Consider the following 22581-nt stretch of genomic DNA (forward strand, 5'->3'; position numbering starts at 1 on the left):
CCTACATAAACTTCCTCCATTATATAACCATTTAAAAAGGCACTTTTTACATCCATTTGATAGAGTTTGAAATCCATGAAGCATGCATATGCCAAAAGTAGTCTAATAGCCTCTAACCTAGCAACAGGAGCAAAAGTTTCATCAAAATCTATCCCTTCCTCCTGATTATATCCTTTGGCTACTAGCCTAGCTTTGTTTCTTATTACTATTCCATCTTCATCTAGTTTATTCCTATATACCCACTTGGTGCCTATAATTGAAACATTAGGGGGTCTTTTCATTAGAGTCCAAACTTGATTTCTTTCAAATTGGTTTAATTCCTCTTGCATAGTATTTATCCAATTTTCATCTTTTTCGGCTTCTTCTAGTGATTTAGGCTCTATCTGTGAAACAAATGCAAGATAATTACTAGTGTTTCTTAAAGACGATCTTGTCCTTATCCCTTGTGAAGGATCACCAAGGATTAGATCCCTTGGATGACCATGTGCATACCTCCATTCTTTAGGAAGATCTTGATTTCTCGTTGGAGGTTGATCTTCTTCACCTTGCTGAATTGTATCTTCTTTGATCTCGTCCTCATGTTGTTTGTCTTGTATGGAGAATTCCTTCATTCTGTCTTCAAGTATACCTGCATCACCATCTTCTTCTTTTCTAGAAGAATCTCCATTAGCTTCATCAAAAACAACATGAATGGATTCTTCAACAACGAGAGTTCTCTTGTTGAAGACCCTGTATGCTCTACTAGATGAGGAATAACCTAAGAAGATCCCCTCATCTGATTTAGCACTAAATTTACTTAGATTGTCCTTTCCATTGTTTAAAATAATGCAGCGACAACCGAAAACATGAAAATAGCTTATATTGGGCTTCTTATTTTTCATTAACTCATAAGGTGTTTTCTTTTAAGATAGATCTAACTAAAGCACGGTTTAAAATATGACAAGTAGTATTTATTGCTTCAGCCCAAAAGTACTTTGGTAGATCCGATTCGCACAACATGGTACGAGCCATATCTGCTAGTGTGCGATTCTTCCTTTCTACTACCCCATTTTGTTGGGGTGTCCTAGGTGCCGAGAAATTGTGATTGATACCGTTTTCTTCACAAAATTTTTCAAAATGCTGATTTTCAAACTCGGTACCATGATCACTCCTAATTGCTTTTAGTTTAAGATTGAGTTCATTCGAAACCCTATTATGAAACTTGATAAAAGCGGGAAAGGACTCATTTTTGTGTGCAATAAATGAAACCCATGTAAAACGTGAAAAATCATCAACAATTACAAGACCAAACTTCTTACCCCCTAAACTAGCAGTTCTAGTAGGTCCAAATAAATCCATGTGAATTAGTTCTAGGGGTTTTAATGTTGAGACTATGTTCTTAGACTTGAAGGAACTTCTTATTTGTTTCCCTAGTTGACATGCAGCACAGATTTTGTTCTTTTCAAAGTCTATTTTTGGTAGTCCTTTGACTAGGTCTTTTGTAATCAATTTAGAAATTAAATCCATGCTAGCATGCCCTAACCTACGATGCCATAACCAGCTAGTCTCATTGACTTTGGCATTCATGGCTACAAGACATTAGCCATCCTTAATGGTGAGATCATCAAGATCTACCATGTAAACATTTCCACGCCTATGTCCCGTAAGTATGATTTCATTGTCAACTGGACTACTAATTATGCATAGTGAAGATTCAAAAGACACTTTAAAGCCCTTGTCACAAAATTGACTTATACTTAATAAATTATGTTTTAATCCATTAACTAACAATACATTGTCAATAAATGAGGAGGGTGATATGGAGATTTTACCAACGCCAATGATTTGACCTTTAGCATTGTCTCCAAATGTGACTACTCCTCCTTCTTTCGATTTTAAGGTGACGAAAAGGCTCTTGTCACCGGTCATATGCCTTGAGCAACCACTATCAAGATACCACATTTTCTTTTTACTCCCGGCTGCAAGGCATACCTGCAAAATAATCATGTGAAGCCCTTAGGTACCCAAGTTTTCTTGGGTCCTTCTTGGTTAGTGTAGTTGGTTCTCTTAGGCACCCACACTTTAGTTGTGTTTTTACCCTTTACAAATGTATTCTTGTTAGTTTGAATCTTTCTTTGAATGTAAGAATAGGCTTTATGTCCACTTTTTCCACAATGAAAGCATGTAGGTTTTTCAGTTTTGATATCTTTTGCTTTCACAAAAAAATTCTTTAGATATTTTTGTTGTTTGCTAATTTTGTATCCCAATCCGGCTTTATTAAAAACAGCTCTTTGATTGGATAGAATAAGATTTAATTTTTCAGAGCTATGTGTAAATTTCTCCACAATTGGTTTGTACTTATGTACCTCATTTTTAAGATCCAAATTTTCTTTAGCCAATTCTTCCTTATCATTTTTAAGGGATTCAACATTTTGTGCAAGTGAGGTATTACTATTGAGTAGGAATTTAACTTTTAGATTTAATTCCTTAATGAGTGTTTTTGCCGTTTCATTTTCAATGCTAAGTTTTGAATTTTTATTTTCTAGGTCAATGGTGTTAACATTTTCAAAGCTCTCCTTCTCAATCAGTAAGTTTTCAATGTCATTCTTTAGTTTTTGATTGGAGGCCTTTAATTCTTTATTTTTTGCTCCTAACATACTACAATCACTCATGAGCTCTTGGAAGGCTTCATATAATTCTTCTAAAGTAAAATCTGTAGTTGAGCTTTGACATACCTCATCGTCGTTGAATGCCATGAAACATAAGTTGGCGGTCTCTTCCTTCTCTTCCTCGGAGGAGGATGTGTCACTATCATCCCAAGTTGCTTTCAACGCCTTCTTCTTCTTCTTTCCGTAGTGCTTCTTCTGTTGAGGGCATTCGGAACGGATGTGTCCCGGTCTCTTGCAATCATAACATATGATTGGGTCTCTTTCCTTTTCTTTTTCCTTTTCCCAATCATTTCTCCCTCCAAACTTTTTTCTTGGAAAAGGTTTCTTTCTTCTCATAAATTTTTTGAACTTTCTTACTATTAAGCCCATGTCCTCATCTTCGCTTTCTTCTTCACTCTCACTGCTTTCTTCTTCACAAACACTTGAAGTAGCCTTGAGTGCGATTGTCTTCTTCTTTGGCACATCTTCTTCATGTTGCTTCATTGTGAGCTCATGCGTCATCAATGAGCCCAATAGTTGTTCAAGTGCCAATGTGTTGAGGTCTTTAGCTTCTACGATCGCCGTGACCTTCGCTTCCCAAGCTTTTGGCAAGGACCTGAGAATTTTACTCACAAGTTCTGGGTTAGTGTAAGATTTACCCAAATTCTTTAGACCATTTATTATATCAGTGAAGCGTGTGAACATGCATGAAATGGTTTCGTTGGGTTCCATCTTAAATAACTCATATTTGTGAACTAGAATGTTCACTTTAGATTCTTTGACTTGATTGGTACCCTCATGGATAACTTCAAGCCTATCCCATATTTCCTTGGCGGAACTACAGGTGGAGACTCTATTAAACTCATTCACATCTAGAGCACAAAACAATGAGTTCATGGCTCTAGCATTGAGTTGAACCATCCTACTATCATTCTCATCCCAATCCTCCTCAGGTTTGGGAACTTGAATGCCATTAACTATGTGAGATGGTTCGTGTGGTCCCTTGATTATAACCCTCCACAAGGCATAATCTTGTGCTTGAATAAAGATCCTCATTCTAGTCTTCCAATAGGAATAATTTGTCCCATTAAAGAGTGGAGGTCTATTGGTAGCCTGCCCCTCAGCAGGAACATTGTTGAAGGGTGTTGCCATCTAGATCTTTGGCAAAGACGGTTAGGTCTTCAAGAAATACACAGAGCACCTGCTCTGATACCACTTGTTGCCCAGAGATGGTCACCCAAGAGGGGGGTGAATTGGGTGTTTTAAACTTTTTGTCTAATTAAAAACAAAACACACAAGTGTATGCGCTAAAATAAAGATAAAGCTATAAGCACAGTCAATCGCAAACACGAAGATTTATAGTGGTTCGGAGCTTCCACTGCTCCTACATCCACTCCCCAAATACCTTTGGGAATTTCACTATAATCCGCGATTACAGTCCGGTAGTTTTGCGAGTGCACTACCCAACTCGTTGTTTTACACCGGGCTAACAACGAACCCTACAATCCCCCAATTTAACCTAGGCTTGGGACGCCTATCCCTTGTTCCAAGTCTCTTGACTGGAACAAGCACAATAAACGAGTGTTTCACAAAGATTTGAAAGCTCTTAAGAAGGCAAATATATCAATGAGAAATAACAAAACCCGGAAGAATCCTTTTTGCCGTTGGAAGTGTGGGTAATGGTGGTTTTTCCGATGTGGATCGCGTTGGATTGAATGTGAGCTTTGAATGCCGAGTGGGAGTGAGTAGTTGAGCACGAAATCAGATGGAAAAGCTTGAATGCACTTGATTTCTCCTCTTGAAAGCACTAACTCCCTTGAACCTCTTTCTCTTTCTTCTCTCTTGAATGATCTTGTGTTAGGTTGGTGAGAAATTGTTGGAAGGCACTTAAAAGCTCCCTTTTATAGCCCAAAAAGCAATAGATCCGTTAGACACAAAAATATGAACGTTTGAAATTCAAACAAACCTGCAAAAGTGTGTCAGTCGCGTCCCAGGCGCTCCGGAGACGTCTCCGCTTGAACGCGAGACGTCTCGGCTGTATAAAATTTTTTTTGACGTTGTTTGGAGTCGACTCGGCACTTTACGGGGACGTCTCTGAAGAAGAGCAGCTTGAATGCTTGTTTTTCTGTTTTTCTGAGAGAGTCGGCTCGGTACTTTACGGGGACGTCTCGAGATGTTTGCGCTTTTTGCATGGGGACGACTCCGCGACGTCGGGGACGACTCCGTAGTTTTATCATCGAAAAACAAGTCCTCTGGAATCCCCTGAGAGAGTCGACTCCGCGCTTTCTGGGGACGTCTCGGGAAGTTTGCTTTTTATGCGTGGGGACGACTCCGCGTCCTTCGGAGACGACTCGCTCGCATCCCTTGAAATTGGTCTTTCTGCCGCCTCTGAGAGAGTCGACTCCGCAAAGTCGGGAGTCGACTCCGACCCTGCGAGACGCCTCGCCAGGTGCCGGGGACGTCTCCAGACGTGCCAATTCTTCCTGTTCGTGCCAGAGACGTCTCTGGGACAAACCGGAGACGTCTCGGCTGTCCCTGATCTGTTTTCTTCATCTCAAAAATTCTTCAATAAATCCTTGAAAAATATGGGAACTTGCCTAGACATTTCTTAACAATATTCTTAATTAAACACCTGAAATCCTCAAATAAATTGTTAAGATAAAGGAAATTATACTCTAGTGTTTTGTATTCATCAAAATCCATTAGGGGGTCAACAGGCTGGCCGGTGGCGTGTGGCGCTGTCTGTTCTCAAGAACGGTAAGGTGTTGACAGTCGTATTAGGGTATGGCCGGAGTAGTCATGGTGCTGTCCTTTGATTGTCGAGGGCCAGCTATCGAAGCGTGGCGCGGTGGCATTGCAATGTACAGCCACGTAGGAAGGCGTGGGCGCACACATAGGTGCGGCTATTGGCGAGGCCGAACCCATTGAGAGGTCGCATCATGCATTTGGCGAGGTCGGCCAGACGGGTGCCGAGGATAGCTTAGCTCCCCGGGTTTCAAGGTGTGCTCGGTGGAGCGCCCCGAGCTCGAGGGTCGGGACATACTACTGAAGCGGTCGCCCCGAGCTCGGTCGGGGCGAGTCGGTGAATATTGGAGACACCCCGAACTTGGTCGGACGAGTGGGCGAATATCTGAGGCCGATGGAGCTTGTGGCGGAGTCCGAGGTCGGGCTGATTCTGGGTCGGACTGAGGATTCAACCGGTCAACGTTGGCATTTATTGGGCCAAAATTGGGCAGCCTTTTTGTTGTGGACTGGATGATCCATTTCGCCCCTCATCAAGGATTATATACAATGGTGGTAAAATCACAAATGGGAAGAATTTTTATAAATTTCTATATAAATAATATCTTTTATGAATAATGTTTTGACGTGGCCTTGTTTTCTTTTGATCCTATTATTAATGTCTGGGAACTGTTAAATAGACTCTCTAATGTCTTAGTCGAGGCTAGGTCCATCAAGATTTGAGCTCGAGCTAGTTCAGATTTACATTTAGCTTTGGATTCGTTCCAAACACATTATTGATTGGATTAAATGAAATGGAGATTTGTAAAAATATAGCCTATTGTTTATCAAGGTGGCTTTAGTCCACGAGGACCCAAACTTATGATAAAATTTTAGGATTCAGGTGAGATAGGATTGTGTTAAGATTAGGATGACTGGAGGGAAGAAGGGTAAGATAGCAAAAACTATTAAAAGCTAGAGAACATTTGAGTGGATAAAAGAAAGAGGAGGAACGGATAGAAGAAAGCTGATTAGTTTTTTCTTAGTAGTATAGAGCAAGTTAGGTAGTTTGAGCTTGTTAACTTAACAGAAAAAAAAAATAAATCGATCGAGGTTTAGCAAAAAAAAAAAAAACTATTTATACGCTTAATAATAGGTTATATCGTTAGGTTTTTGACTTAATAATACTCTCTTCAAATTCGGTTTTGAGAATAATCTTGTCCTACCAGATAAAATAATAATGCATAATATTGAGTGAGCTACACAACAATTCCTACCTCTAATAACAAGTTTTAATTCATTGACTTTGCTTTTTAGTTTTACATCAGTACTTTTTTTCTCTAAAGTTGTCTATACTTGTGAATAAAAACCAACAACTATGATTACTTTTTCCTATCGATGAACAACTACATATCTCTTAGCTATTATGTGAGGACCCGTGCAGACGTGTCTTTAGTCCCACATCGGTTATTCGCTGGATAGATTTTGGGTACTTATATAGGATCAAGAAACCCAAATAATACATTTCGGCTAGCCATTTTGAGTGAGATCTTGGGTTGTTACAAATGATATCAAAGCGGACCCGAGTCATAACCTATGTGGACTAGGGGACACTGTAGCACGGATCTATTGGAGCTAACCACGAGCCGATCATAGTGTTTGTGATTAGATTTGAATAGATTTGAACCCTTAGTCTGATGAGGATGTCAGAGCTTGAACAGAGGGAGTATGTGAGGACCCGTGCGAGCGTGTATTTAGTCCCACATCGGTTATTCGCTGGGTAGATCTTGGGTACTTATACAGGATCAAGGAACTCAAATAATATCTTCCGGCTAGCCAACATTATAGTAGAATCTTTGAGGTAAATGATGTTTAAAAAAATATCGTATAATCGAATTCTCCTGCACGTGTGATAAACTTATCTGGTAAGAAAAGCGCATGTATTTTGCGTGAGATCTTGGATTATTATACATTATTAGGGGTAAGATGTTTGTAACATTCATCACTATCTTTTCCGTCTAATATTGATTCCACGAAGGAAAAATTATGTATAGCTCGGTTCAGATACTCTATAGTACATTTTGCATTTGGAAGTCTGATGCATGTTTTAATCTCCTTCTCATTGTTAATATTAAGATCAAATGTCTGTGGCTCATGTCTATTTAGATATGGATATGAGAGCCAATCGAGTAAAATATCATATGTCATCTCTTCTTCTTGTTTACGTCGATGTTGTTTAATGTTTTCTCCCTCTTCCTTGTCCCCAACCTCATACCTAAAACATCCTCCTCTTCATTGTCATGCTTCGCCATGTCCAGTAGCTTAACCTACTCCATTTTGATGAGCTCTCCCTCTAATGAGTGAGAAAGATAGGCAGCATCTACACCCTTGCCAATATTAAAGTCGAGAGCGACAATAATATTAAAATTATAGAATCAGTAGTCAATAGATCTTATATAGAACAATATAAGCTATAGGAGTGACCCTAGAATTGAGGCCATTGGTTTAGCATTGGGGACAAGAGAAGAGGCCAACCTTAGCAGTGCTAAGCAAGAAGCTATATGGAGATCTTGACGTTGTATGGAAAGCTGCCCAATGTAAGTGTGATGGTCATAATAGGAGATTTGACATATGGTTTCTCTCTATTAGCTTCCATCTATTTTAAAAGGAATTCAATGAGGGCTATCCATTTGTAACTTGGGTGATCAGAAAATACATTGAACTCTTTCGTGTAAAATGTGCATTAAAGAGTATTCAAACTCGAGTTGGGTCTCTCTTTCTCTCTCTTGTCACTCTTTCTTTTTATCTCTACTCTCTTTTACTCTCCATTGTCTCTTGCTTTATTGAAAAAATAGCTAAACATTGTCATATCTTTCTTGGTATCACTACTAATAGCTTCGATATTTAGTATCTTTAGCACCTTGAACTCTTTTAGTTATGTTTCAGCTTCTAGCATCAAGCACATTGCTCCAACTCACCCATACTTAGCTATATGTGTAATTGTATCAACCCCTAGGTCCTTTCCACTACCCTATGTCTAATTCTGCCACTACCAACATAGTCCTTTTATCCTAACCTAAAAGCAAAGTCACCTATCCATTATGGTCCTTTGCCAAGTTTCTAAGCATCAGATTTGTTAAAAAAAAAGCCCGACAAGGCAACATTATAAGCCTTCCATGCAGTGATCCGCCAAGCATTTTCATATTCATCACTACATTGCAGTGAAGCCAGAAGCAAGAACCCAAGATAGGGTGAAGAGTCATATAATAGATGGAAATTAGAATCACAGAGGCAAGAATCCAAGATAGGGTGAGGAGTCATAATGGAGTGAAGTTAGAATCCCAACTATCGAGGCCTCGAGGGTAGTGCTCTTGCACATGGTGACTCAAGTTGAGAGTTGGTTGCATGAAAATTATAAACATAATAATCAATTGGCTGAATTGGTCAATATAAATACATCTATTTTGCACTTTATTAATTCAATGATTAATGTTTAACGTCTATAATAGCTACTATAAACAAATGTAGTGAAATAAATCTCTTTTTTTGGTTAAGTGATATTTACATGTATTATCCCTATATATAACACAAACTCTTTAGGTGGGACCTATGCGTCTCTACAACTCTATCTATATACATTTAGTCACAAGCAAATTCAAGTGGACTGCAAGTGTATGCCTGAATATTTTTTTTCTCTGTATATAGCCTTTTTATGAGAAATAAATCACCTAAATTTATTGAAGAAAATATTAAATATTAAAAGATTAAATGAGAGGTACATTACATATCATGTTAAGTAATTCTACACTCATGTGTTAAAGATTATGCATAGGCCTTACATGTTGATATGGCCTAACCACGTCGGCACTCTCTAAATAATTAGTGGGAGAAATTCTATCTATCCTTTCCATTAAGATAGCCTCATTCATGTTAATATTCATTAAATGAGGAAAGGGAGGCCATCAATTCTCTCTCCTCTTTCTCTATTCAACCCTCTTATTTCCTCATTGTCTCTACATTTTCAAGCCCCTTTTATCTACCTTCTTTTTAGTCCAATCATTTCTACGGCCCCTATTTGTTGCATTTATAGTGGGGTTCTTTGTTATCACCTACCTATGACAAACTAGTTAAGCTTGTCTTCGATTTTCTTTCTGTCTTAGCCTTTTCTTTCCCTCTTCTTTCACCCTTTCATGTGTATTCATTATTGTATATTTCAAAACTCTTTCAATTCAAGAAAGAAATTATAGATTTTCTTATGATCTAGACTAGTAAAGTATAAGTTTACATGAGTAGGCAAGGCTCAGCTTAAACCTAAGTAACCATTTTTGATAAATTTTTCTATATATATTAATTCCAGCTCATGCAAATAAAGTAAGGGTTTGAAATTCTCATTATAAAACAAATCTTTGCATCAAGACATATCTTATTTTTACATTTTCTCAAAATTTATTAAGGTTTTTAGAAATCTTTTGATGATATGTATAAAACATAGATGAATTCTCAAAGTGCTTTATCAAAGAGGAGAGCTTGGAGCAGATGATGGCAATCTAACTGCAAAGGTGCGTATTATTAAAAGATCATTTGGAGAGATTTAAGATATTTTATATAAATATAAGGAAGAGGTGGACTTCCAAGACAAAGATGAAGATGGTGAGAGAAGATAGAGAGGAAAAGTAGTGGAGAAAGAAAGAACATAAAAAAATGTTGGTTCCTCAAGGGTGATTATCTCAATAATAGCTTCAAAGGCAGGCATTTAAGAGAAGAGGGATAGGATAGAAGTAAAAATAGAGATATAAAGACAAAATAATACAGAACAAGTAAAAAGAGCAAGAGAGAGGGGAGTATCCAGTAGTCTCTTTGCTCGTTTAAAGAGTATTAGTAAGGTTTTCACCATGTTAACAATTAAAAACTGTACATAGTGCCCCCATTTTCTCTTAAATAACTCGTGCATTAACTTTGTTAAATACTTGTTTAATTTTATTCATCCAAGAACTTTCTCTCGATTTATGCAATCGTGTGATAGTTTTTAGTTATATCCTATTATTTTTGTAAACCTTCTTTCTCTCTTGTTCATCCTCTTTATTCTTTTACCAATTGATTAAAAATCTTTTAATCACATCCTTTCTATTTAACTGCAAGATATGCATTTTTCCTTTTTCTTTGTTAAGAAAATTAGGTTTCCTCGTATTGCCTGACTGAAGCATTTTATTTTTGTCGAAACTTATTTTTCTATGACTACTATAGAAACTATTTATAGACTATAAGAAGCTAATTCTCTTTTTTTTTTTTTTGAAAAAAACTTTGTACCCATTTCATCCTCAAGGGCTAGCTCCAACTAGAATTGAAACCCTGCCATGGATAATACCATCCGAGCAAGTACTTATAGATCATCGGCATGAAATAGTGATGTGCAAATGGCTAGCCATACTAGTAAAAATCATTAGTAGCATACCAAAAGGTCAAGATTGCAGGCTAGCTAAACTAGCAAAATCTTTGATAGTGTATCAAGATACATCGATATTCTATCTTTACGGGATTTGGAGGCTGGGGATATCTGCGCTGCTAAATTGAAGAATAGTCCTCATCAATGGATATCCATCCTTTGTATCAAAAAAACAAAAAAACAAAAAAAATGGATAACTATCCTTGCAATCTCAATGAATCCTATTAAATTGATAACATATAAATCAACAAAATAATAACTTTGACCGCAGAAACGGCTGTTCGGACCAGAGCAGCAAATGAAACAAAGTAGTGAACATCGTCATCCATCAAAAACAGCATCCCAAAAGAGTCAGCCTGAGGACGCCGGATTGTACATCCTGCCGCTAAAACCGTGACTTCTTCGGGTCTGCTCTTCCCGAACCTCTTTTGTCCGGCTCCCGGTCATCGCCGAACCAAAAGCCTTCCAAAAGTTGCCTTCCTTTTCCTTTGCTGTCGTTTCTTCCCTCTTCTTTTATTTCACGAGCACTTTCCTACATGCATCTCAGAGTTCAGACAAGCGGAAACCCAGATCACCAGAAACCCCCCAATGGCCCTACCCAAACCCTCGCTCCCTCCTCCTCTCCTCTTCCTCCTCCTCCTCCTCCTCCTCCTCCCCTTCGCCTTCTTTGCTCCCACTGCCAATGGAACAGGGGTCTTCAGAGTGCACCAGAAACACTCCGGCCGGAAGCCGGGAGCCATCGAAGATTTCAAGGCCCACGACAGCGGTCGCCATGAGAGAATCCTCTCCTCGGTCAACTTCCCCATCGGCGGCCTTGGCTCTATCAACAACATAGGGTACCCGTCTCTTCTCCTCATCTGAAAACTCCATCTTCTTCAAATCCCCTGTCCTCGCTTTTCTTGTCTAAAGTTTATTCTACAGGTTGTACTATACTCAAATCGGGATCGGGACGCCTCCCAAGAACTACTACGTGCAGGTTGACACCGGAAGTGATCTTTTCTGGGTGAATTGTTTCACCTGTAAGCTTTGCCCAAAGAAAAGCACTTCTGGGGTATGTTTTTGGATTCTGAAATGGAAATCCGTGCTGCATTTGTGTTTCTTGTTCATAATTAGATGCGGAAACTTATAATCGGGGATGATCGGCTTCTTGGATATGGTTTTCGTGATTTTTTTTTGCTTGACTGTTTTGTTTTAATATTGATTCTCCTGTGCAGATGAAGCTGACGTATTATGATCCACGTAGTTCTAAGACTGGAAGCCTTGTACAATGTGGTGAAACGTTCTGTTCATCGGTTTATACAAGCAAGTATGTTGGTTGCTCCTCCGATGAGCTCTGCATGTACAAGGTGGTGTATGGTGATGGGAGCTCGAGCACTGGGTATTTCGTGACAGATTACATACAATATGATGGGGTTTCTGGTGACCACCAAACAGAACCGATCAATGCAACTGTTACATTTGGGTGAGTTTGTGCTGACTTTGAAGTCAATGATTCCTCTTCTTTTTGATCTATATCAATTTATATAAACAGACGGAATTTTTGATGTATGTGAAGTCTAAGGTCCAGAAGCTGGAGTAAAGATAGCTGTTATCAATGTATTTCTATTTTTGTTTCTTTTATTATTATTTTTTGTAATCTAGTTCAAGAGATGCAAATATCATTCATGAATTATGCTTTCATTGTTGCAAGCTTAGTATCTTGGCTCTCTCTCTCTCATGTGTGTGCATGTATAAGTCTATTTTGTTTCTCTTCAAATATTCAAACCCAAGCATCTAAGGGAATCCCTGGGTTCAAGATCATTTGAGTCTTTTCTCTTCAACCTGGAAGAATCCCTAGGTCTCCCCTTACGCAAATGTCTTACTTGATCGGTGGGCTTTTGCCTGCCAATCACTTACATGCCAAGGTTGTCACAAGTGGCTGCCTAGGTGCCTAGACAGTCTTGCCCAGGTACTTGGACAATCCAATTGCCTAGCCAACAATAACTCTGCTTACCTTCATGCAATGCAGCAACTTGAGCACCTATGTGAGAATATGATTGCCTAGGGCTGCCTTTGTTTTGAGCTGCTATCTTGTTTATTCAATAATTGAAGGCATTAAAATTTTTTATTTATTATTTGTTTGAGTAAGAAAAGTATTTACTTCAAGAGTCCCTTCATAATGTGCTCTACTGAGGGGCTCCTTGGATGGTAGTATAAACTATTCATGGGAATTGTCCATACATAGCTTCCACTTGGAATTAGTTGGGAATTAGCTAACAATGGAGGAAAGATTCCTTTCAATTAAGGAAAGTTATGATCATAAGTCCCAAAAATATTGGGATATGGGAAATCACCTTTTGAGTTGGAAAAAGGCATCCTGATTATTTTGGATTACAGACCTTGCGAAAGTCCTTAACAAATTGTTTTCTTCCCAATTACTTCTCTCCCATTTGTACTTTTCCCTTAGCCTTAGCAGAGGTCTAGGTTATGAAGGTCAGCCCACACTTGCATCTGAATACGCCCTTAGATATTAATTGATACTCGAACATATTATATTTCTAAGAAGCTTTAAATACTTTAAATCACTCAATTGAAAATTTATTTGCTAGAACTAAAGTACTCGAGCCAATGATTTCACCGTTACATAACTTAAATAGTTGACGATATCAATATGTTGTTCTTTGATGTTCTTTTTATGAAATATAAATCACTTTATATATGCATATAATTGAGGTTTGCTTCTATGCCTTACATTTTTTTTTTGTCCAACCAACTATGCATATCAATCAAACGGTCCACATTTACCAATTCAATCGATGCTAACCTTAAGTGCCGATTATGACTATTGGGCTCATTGTAGTTTTTAAAATCTAAAACTATTTTTAATTTTTTATGTTTTTATGAAAATAATATGGCGAAGGAAAGAAGATGTATCCTCGTATCGGTAGGAAATAGATATGGAATGGACGTGTCCTACTTCTCTCTCATTTTTGGCTTTTATATTGCTGACTTCACTCAGTAACGGTTTGCCTTATCTATCCGTTGTAGAGGGATGTGCTCTCTCTCTCTCTCGCTCATATGGACATAGTTGGCTTGTTTTCCATGGTTATGTTTATGCTTCTCTTGTAGCCTCTCGACTGTACCCTTCCCAACTTCCTAACAAAATTTAAGCAATTGATTTAGGTGCTTTCCTGAACAAAACTAAAATCTTGGACTAACATTGGATTGTAAGAAAGCAAGATCTTTGCATTTAATTTGTGGGATTATATATAGGAGATCAAGAACTGGAGGAGGAAAATTAGAGTAAGAGTGATGCAAACTTGCAAGATGACTAAATACCACCGAATTTAAAACTTAGAAGGAGAGAACAATGTAGGTGCCTGACCAAAAGTAGTTTAGGAGATTGAGACCCAAGATTGTAATGGATGTTGAGGGGGAAGTGGAGGTTATTGGAGAATGAGTAGTTGGCAGCTTCTAGGTATGTAAACACACACCAAAAGAAAGAAAACAAGAAGAAAAGGAGAGGGAGGAATGAAGAAGAACAATGGCATGCTACTAAAAAAGCAGTAGCTGAGGTTCCATGACCAAATATTGGAGATAGAAAAGGGGCAAGGTTTGAAATACCATGGGATAGGGCCGTCCTGATTTTTCTATTGAACCAAATGCCTAGTGTACTAACACCTGAGATTGTAGATGCCCCATTCTGTCCCGATCCATTTCTCAACTTGTCTTGTTTTGACACTTGGGATGGTGCACCTTTTCTGACACTCGAGATGGAGAACTATCCCGACACTTGGGATGGTGGGATGCCCCATCATCTACTAATGTTTAGAACCTTGGAAAGATTATACAATCATGTATTAGAAACAAAATAACATAAAAACGATGAAATTTTCCAAAGATAATCATGTATTAGAAACAAAATCTCATAAAAACGATGAAATTTTCCATTTTACGATGATCGTGCGATGGTTTCTACCAACCAAGTATCAATGATGATGTCACTCTTTCCCACTATCCCAACTTTTTTAAATTATTTTATTGGCTAAACCAGTAATGAGAGGAAATACCACTTTTAACCTTTTCCTATTTGAAGGTTCAAGTTTACTAGCTAGTATTGATATTATAAATAAAAACTTACTAAGCGAAACCCCATAAAATTTTCTTAATTTATTGGAAACTTTTTGTTCAGGTTTCCGTTTGGCTTCCTAGGCATTCTATTAGATGTTTAAAGGGCTCAATCAAGATTTAGAGCACGATTTGTCATGCCGGTGCATATCGTCCCGTACCGGATGTATGGTAGCATTATCGAACTAAAAATCTGTACGTCAAACCTTACCCCATATCGGGCGTATCGACACTATACTAGCATGGTACCAGTATAGGGTCCGATACTGAGACGACGAACGTTGGTTTAGATTTTAGAGTCTTCATATTTGTACGATACCGTGTGTTTTAATACATGGTATGGTTGTTTGTGCCGACACAAGAAATTTGAGACGGAGTACCATATCTTGGCATAACAGGTTACTTGGATGTGTACTGAATACTGATACTACTATCTTATTGGTACTGATACAACTATCTTATTAGTATGATCCAATGGGCTAGTATGGTATGGTACTTCTATCCATGGGGTCAACACCTAGGATTGTCTAGATAGTCTGACAATGTTGTTACATGCATAATAATGCTCCTGGAGCCATTAAATGCATATGCATGTATTTGCATTCACACAAACATAGAAATTCATGCATGTGCAAATCTTTTCCATAAATGTTCTTCCTAACTTTTTAAGAATTCAAAAAGAGTTGATCTAACTGTAATATACGTATCTTAAGTTCTAATAAATTCACTTTTTTTTACACATTCTAACTCAACACTTCGGTTTTGGTCCATAAATCTGATTTTTCATTATTTACATATCCTTAAAGAAACTATATATATATATATATATATATATTTGTTGAGAAGGGGAGGGTTGAGACCCACCTCAATTTCATTACAAAAATTTTGAAAAAAAAAACAAGTTTGAATGCTCGATTAGTTACTTGTTGGTGGTTGACCGGATAATAGAAGAAGTCCAAGCCCAATAAATGGAATCCATAGCTGATGTTAGAACTAGAATAGATATTTTTTCTGTTTCGTACTCACACGGGCCCATATCTCTATTTTTCTATCAATTTCTAATTCTGATGTCCCATAATTAGATGATTTGAATCCTGAACATTGAAGCTATGCAACTAAATAAGTTATCGCATTAAAGAAAATAATAACCAAATGCAAATGATAAAACACAAAATTTTGTAATCGACACTTTATATTTGTTTTAGGTTAGGATTGTAACCATGACTAAGATGTTTTGGCTACTTGAAAAATTCATAAACCTCTATCACTTTTAAAGAGAGTTGTGATTTCTGTTGTGGTGAGCTGGCCCATTGGTTTAGGGATTATAAATATGCAACCTTCTACTTTGTATCTGAAATATTTGGGGCACGTTGTGGGATGGTCTTTTCTGTTATACTTTTGATGGTTGCCGTCACAAAAGGCAACAATCCTTTGTAGAAGCAAGTATTAAGGGTTTTGTCTGACCATACTAGACTGAAGAGAGATTAGGTCTTGGAAGGTATCCAAACCCCAGGGCTATCTAGATTGAAACATCCCAGTCTGTCTCAATTGGGATGTCTTAGCTAGGCCGAGATGGATCGAGATTGTTGCATCTTGACACTTGAGATGACCTAGCATCCCAAGATACTACTTTTTTAATTTTTAATTTTTCTATTCTTCTGTCCTTTATTATTATCAATGGTTGTTTAGGACCATCACAGGAGTATCCTTGGACCTTGTTGATACCAATCCTGTGCTATGGTGGACCGATCACGGACTGGGTCAGCCCTTGGTACCAAAATTTATATCCCTGTGTACAAATATTTTCTGTAGGGCATGATGTGCCATTTTTGGAAAGTTTTAATGCTTCTTAGCACTGAAAAGAGGGTTTGTCTTACATATTATTTATCGTACTTCCTAATTTGAGCCAAGGCAATAAATTGATAAATGTGAGGCAGAACTATGGTATTGTTAGTAGAGTTTGTTGCCCAACTAGTTAGTGGATCAATGACATTACTTCTTTTTTTCTTTTTTGTAGGTGATGGATACGTTTGGTTTTAGACAATGTATGTAGGTTATAAGTAGCCTTGACTACCAATTAATTTGCTAGTGTTATTCTTTTTTTTTTTTTGTTAGAAATGATTACATCACAGTTCTAGGACACAGGATGAAATTAAGCACTCGAGTTTACAATAAATATGCTTTAAATCATCTTCAAGCATCAAATTCAGAAAGTTCATGGGGATGTTTTGAGACTCCTTGATGCTCCTGGTGGTGCATTTTTAGCCACCCTCTTCTTCCATTGTCCTAGCTGATGCTTCCTCTTTCTCTCACTGTCCATAACCTTGCTCGTATCCTAGGTTATCATGCTCTTTCACATTATTGATACTAGCTCTTGACACATGCGATGCATGTCTACTTCTTGATTAAAGTTTATATATATATATATATATAATTTACTGTGGGAAATACAGATTTTTGAAGAGACTTAAAGGAGAAGTAGAGAGGTTTAGATCTAATTCCTTTCTAACACAATGCATCAGGACTTGAGAGGTTTCATTGTCGCGACTCTAGAAAGAGATTATGTATGCTTGCATTTTCCCTCCCATGTGGTTATCGAATGGGGAAATCATTGAACATCTAATCAGCATTTGGTGGAAGCTCTAGACATTGGTGGAGCCAGAGGAGTGTGTGCATGTGGGGAAAGAGCACAATTGCCTTGCCAAAAATTCTCGGGAAAAATTATATTAGTCTTATCAACATTTTTCTCTGGGCCTCACTTTCCAAAAGGCAAAAACAATTTCTTTTAAATGCATGATTAACGGTATACATTATCCTTTGCTAATTAGAAGCAGTTAGTTTTTATCCAAAACATGCCTTTTAGGTTAGCAAAATTAAAAAATTAATCATGTCATTTTTTTCTTTTCTTATTTTATTTGTACGCAAATTGTTGCCTTTTAGGTTTTATGTTTTCTTAAGAAAAAATACTAATGAATCATTAGTTACTGATGTTGCCTCTCCATAAGCAATATCATGGATCTGCAATTGGCTCCAGAATTCCCTTTTAATATAGAATGGGTTTACCATATTCATTAATATAGGCATTCATATTCATCAAGAGTTTTTACCTACATAACCTTCCAACACCCATAATGTAAATTGAGGACTATTAGGTTTTCCATCATTATGTTTAGGTCCTGTTTCTTTACCTCAAAGAAAAGTCTGCATAAATTTCAGTTTGGTACATAAAGTCAATACCTGTATTTATATTTCCCTTAAGCACTTCAGATTTATTGGGTTGCTTGCTTGGAACAGTTTACTATAAGACAATTTTCGTGATAATCATGAACCCTGCTGAGTTTTGTAATTGTTGTTGTCGTCCATAATGGATTTCTTACTCCATGCATGTGAAAAAAATGTCTTTATTATATCGATCTCACTGTGAATGGAGCTAATAGTAGTTTGTTTGTCAAAAGTTCTCAATCAGTTGGTACTGCTTGGTATTGGTCAAGATGCCGTTTAAACCCCTGTTTTTGTGTTTTCTACCATTTGAAGGTGGGAACAACCATGAAGAGGACTACTAACAAATTAACATACTGCAAATTGACATACTGATATGAATATCATTGATGTAGATGACTTATATTTTCTTAAGATATTACACGTAATAAGGAACAATTCCCATGCTTGAGTTCAAGAAAAGTACTCAACAATTCAAATACCTTAGAATAAAAAATTAATCTCGCAGCTCAAGTTTAAATTGCAGGTTTTACTTTTAAATGCTAAGGTATTTCTTAAATCTTAAAGGCTTATAAACCTCATTTTGCCCAGACATTGCTAAAATCCAAATGTCTGGTAAGATCATATATCTTAGCCTCCAAAGCATATCACCTAAAATGATACTAAAATAACATCAAATGCTTCAACAGAAATATTCATTTTCAAGTTTTACACGCGTATACGCATATATGATATATATTCCTCTGTACATGGGTTATTACGCATCTATGAACCCACCAGGCACTTGATGTGGCATTGGCGTGAGTGATTGAATTTTTATGTTGTAAATATGGTCATCTTTGTTCAATGATATGATAAATGTACTTTTTTTCTTTGTTGATTCATTAAATTAGTGCCAGTAATTTTCATCTTGAATGTCGAGCAACCTTCGGTATCACTTAATAATTCATTGTTCTTTGGCAATCTAATTACATTTCAATTGTTAATGCTCATATATATTTTTAATTGGAAGTTATGCCAAGTTGTGTATTAAATTAATGATAGAAAACTTCAATGCATCTTGAATAGGATGACTAGGCATTTAAATCAATGCACTTAGCATATTTATGCAAAAAATCAACACGAAAACAAAAAAATATAAGAAAAATGGCCAAAATAAATTGGAGAATGTAATAGGCTGTATTAGCTGTACTAAAGCATATCAGTCGGGTACCTTTGAATACAGAGCATGACATGGCATGCACTGTAACAGCCAGCTGTGCATGCATCCCCGTACTTCGTCACTGTGGCATCTGAATTCTTGATAGGAGAGTTTTTTCCCACTTATATATGTAATTATTTTCTTCTTGATTTTTGTAAAATGATGAGAGTTGAAGATTATATAGATTTTTCTTGATACTATGTTTTCTTTTTTCTTTTTGTTGCCCAACACTTCCCTTGCTCAAGTATTTTATTTTTTAAATCTTTTACCTACGTTTAATCATATTTTGAACAGGTGTGGTGCTCAACAGTCTGGAGATCTAGGTCCATCAAGTGAAACAATTGATGGAATTCTTGGTTTTGGACAGGGAAATTCATCAATGATTTCTCAGTTAGCTTCTTCTGGAAAAATAAGGAAAATATTTGCGCACTGCCTAGATTCTAGTGACGGGAGCGGAATTTTCGCTGTTGGAGATGTTGTGCAGCCAAAAGTCAGCACAACCCCATTGGTGCCCAATCAGTATGTTATGTTAACCAGCATCAATAAAGAAAATTCTGAGCATGTCCATTTTGTTCTTCCTTTGTTAATCTTACTCATGATTTCACATTTGATTTAACTATTATAATATTTTTACTTCTTAATATCATTACAAATTGTATTTGCCCTTTCTGTTGGAGCATTGTGGTGTAAAACTGTATCCGCATAGTTACACACACAGTACATCAAAAAACAAACCCTGTTCCTTTTTTCTTCGACTTACATAACCTATAGCACAGTCTTATATTTATCATGTGAAGGCCCACGATCATTAGATTATTATGTATATAAAGGAAGTGGATTGGCTTTTCTTGGCTAGCAAGCATACAGGTTTCTGCTGGCTGTATTGCTGTGGATTGAGATGCGTGCAGAGCAGGTTTAAGATGCATGCCAGCCCTGGAATGCCAACTGCACAAATTTTTAGCAATCCAGCTTGAGTCTTGAGATAAGTTGCATGGCATCTGTGGCTTGCAGAAACTAAATATTCTCACTGGCGAGCAAAGCCAACCTGTCAATAAGAATAAAGATCAGTTCTATTGAAAATGGAAGATGGATAGGAGAGGGATGTGTTTTTGAATGAATGATGGGCTTTAGAATTTTTGCTTGGTCACTTGAATTGTCTCTGCACACAAATAGAAAAATTCTGGACTGAGATTGCTTAAAACCTGAGAAGGATAGCAAATAACAAAGAGATCAAAGGGGAAATAAGAGAAAAAAGTTTAAGTTTCAAATTAGGCTCCCTAAAGACTATGTTGTCTAGTTCATTCTGCTCCGTTCAATGAAAAGAAGGAAAGGAAAAAGAAGCATATGCTACTTTTCTTAACTTAAATAGATAATGATGAGAGATACCTAATGATAAGTTAAAAAAGGAAGTTGAAGGTGGAAGAAGAATAAGGTAGGTGGAAAGTACATGCTGTGTCGACTCATTTGTCTTGTTTGTGCAATATCTCTTATTAATTATGGTAAGCAGCTGCTATCAAAGTCTGCCAGATAACATGATTATAAAGCATTTTCCACAATCAACACTCTACCTCAACATGGAACTTGAATGTCACTAGGCTCCAGCATGGATCATGTATTAGTTAAATCATGTTCTCGTATGTGGGTGAAATTGTTGGCTAGCTAAATCAGGCTTTGCTAAACGTCCACCATGTTAGTTTCAGGTTCCTGCAATTGGACCATTCACTTTTTCCTCCGGCTTCCTTGCTGGTGGTGTAATTTGAGTATAACCATCATAGCTTCCATCACCACCAGCCTATACTCTGGGCTATTTGCTTTCCACTATTGGCTTCCTTAATCATTTCTAGGGTTTCTATTTCTAGCATAGGGGGTACATGGTTTCTTTAACCCTAAATCTGCCATTGTCTACATTGTAGCTAGGGCTTCACTGTCAGCAGCCATGGTCATTATCTGTCACGGCTTAGGTTTGTCTTCTCTGTTGTCATCCCTCTCCCTTTGGCTTATGATTTGAGTTTAATATGTGGCCCTCTCTCCCTTCTTTCTTCCTTTTCTTTCTCTCCCTTCTTTCTTCCTCTTCTTTCTCTCCTTTCTTTCTTAATTCTTCCTCTTCTTATTATTTGAGTTTAATTGTGTTTCTTTGGATCTTCACAGATGCTTGTTTTATGATTATGCGATCCATCTCTTGCCTCCTATGCTCATTGTCCGGTGGTTCCCTGACTCCATTCCTGCTTTGGCTTCTTTGGCTAGGGCTTCTTGTGCCCATTTATTTCTTAATCTTTGGTATTGAGATTACCATGAAGTCCTCCACCTCTGTTAGAATTTCAGAAAGTTCTGAGGTTTGGTAGATTTGATTTCCTTTAAATCAATTGCAATTACTTATGTGTGCCACAATAACTGTATTTACTAGTTATTAGTGATGCGAAACTTTTTTCCTGTTGCTTTTGAGATTTCCATGGTCTTATATTGTTGTCTTAGTTGTACTATATGAATCTCACCTTTTTCTTTTATGTACTGAGGTTAGGCAATCTTGCATTGCAACATTCAGTATAGGTATAATTGTACTTGGTTACTAAGCTTGGATCCTCCTGTTGTTTGCTTGAATTTGTATGTAAACTAGATATAGAGTCTGTATATTTATGCATCCCTAGTGAGCTGTCATGCTTATTAGACAGAAATCCTATAAGCATATCTGCTGGCTTTGTGATATAAAGATAAGTGCTTGCCCTCCAATACTAGCTTCTTCTGTTTCATGGCTCGTAAGGTGTGGTAAGATATGAAGCTTAAACTTTGAATGGGTATGGATGTGGCAACTACTTGTGGTCTGTAAGGCTTTGCTAAAGTTTCAAAATTTTAACTTCCACAGGAAACATTACAATGTCAACTTGACAGGAATTGAGGTTGGTGGGACTTTTCTAAGGCTTCCTACTTATTTATTTGACGATGGAGCAAATAAAGGTGCCATTATTGACTGCGGCACAACCTTGGCTTATCTTCCAGATGCAGTTTTCAAGCAGTTACTCAATGCGGTGGGGGATCATTTTCTATTGTATTCAATTTCTAGGTTATTTTGATACCCATATATATGCATTTCTGCTCATTTTTCAATATTTTTTCAGATATTCAAATTCCATCAAGGTTTGACTATTCATAACAATGGGGTCTTTGTATGTTTCAGATATTCTGGAAGGTATGCTTTCATGACTAGCACCTTTTGATCCTTGTTATCTAGAAGTTCTTTTCCTTAATTTTTTCAAGGAAGTTAGCTG

At 37.3% G+C, this 22581-nt stretch overlaps 1 protein-coding gene across 8 annotated transcripts in view; it reads left to right on the forward strand.

Annotated features, from left to right (window-relative positions):
* The first annotated feature begins 11048 nt into the window (after positions 1 to 11048).
* Positions 11049 to 22581, forward strand: part of LOC103705757 (aspartic proteinase 36-like) — a 33851-nt gene continuing 22318 nt past the window's right edge. For 4 of the 8 annotated variants that reach the window (XR_015972090.1, XR_005513288.2, XM_088708763.1 and 1 more), the window contains exons 1-6: positions 11156 to 11627; positions 11713 to 11842; positions 12006 to 12253; positions 19613 to 19837; positions 22179 to 22341; positions 22432 to 22502. Coding sequence is in view for 4 of the 8 variants with exons in the window: in XM_088708763.1 (XP_088564889.1) it covers positions 11380 to 11627; positions 11713 to 11842; positions 12006 to 12253; positions 19613 to 19837; positions 22179 to 22341; positions 22432 to 22502 (1085 nt within the window). In the remaining 4 variants the exon portion in view is untranslated. Of the gene's footprint in view, positions 11628 to 11712; positions 11843 to 12005; positions 12254 to 19612; positions 19838 to 22178; positions 22342 to 22431; positions 22503 to 22581 lie in introns of all 8 variants that reach the window. The other 4 variants (XR_015972091.1, XR_015972092.1, XM_039129988.2 and 1 more) reach the window with 3 other exon arrangements.

Source organism: Phoenix dactylifera, chromosome 12 (assembly GCF_051530095.1).
Source record: "Phoenix dactylifera cultivar Ajwa chromosome 12, Ajwa_hap1_PhDact_Kaust_v1.1, whole genome shotgun sequence".
In the NCBI taxonomy this organism is placed as follows: Eukaryota; Viridiplantae; Streptophyta; class Magnoliopsida; order Arecales; family Arecaceae; genus Phoenix; species Phoenix dactylifera.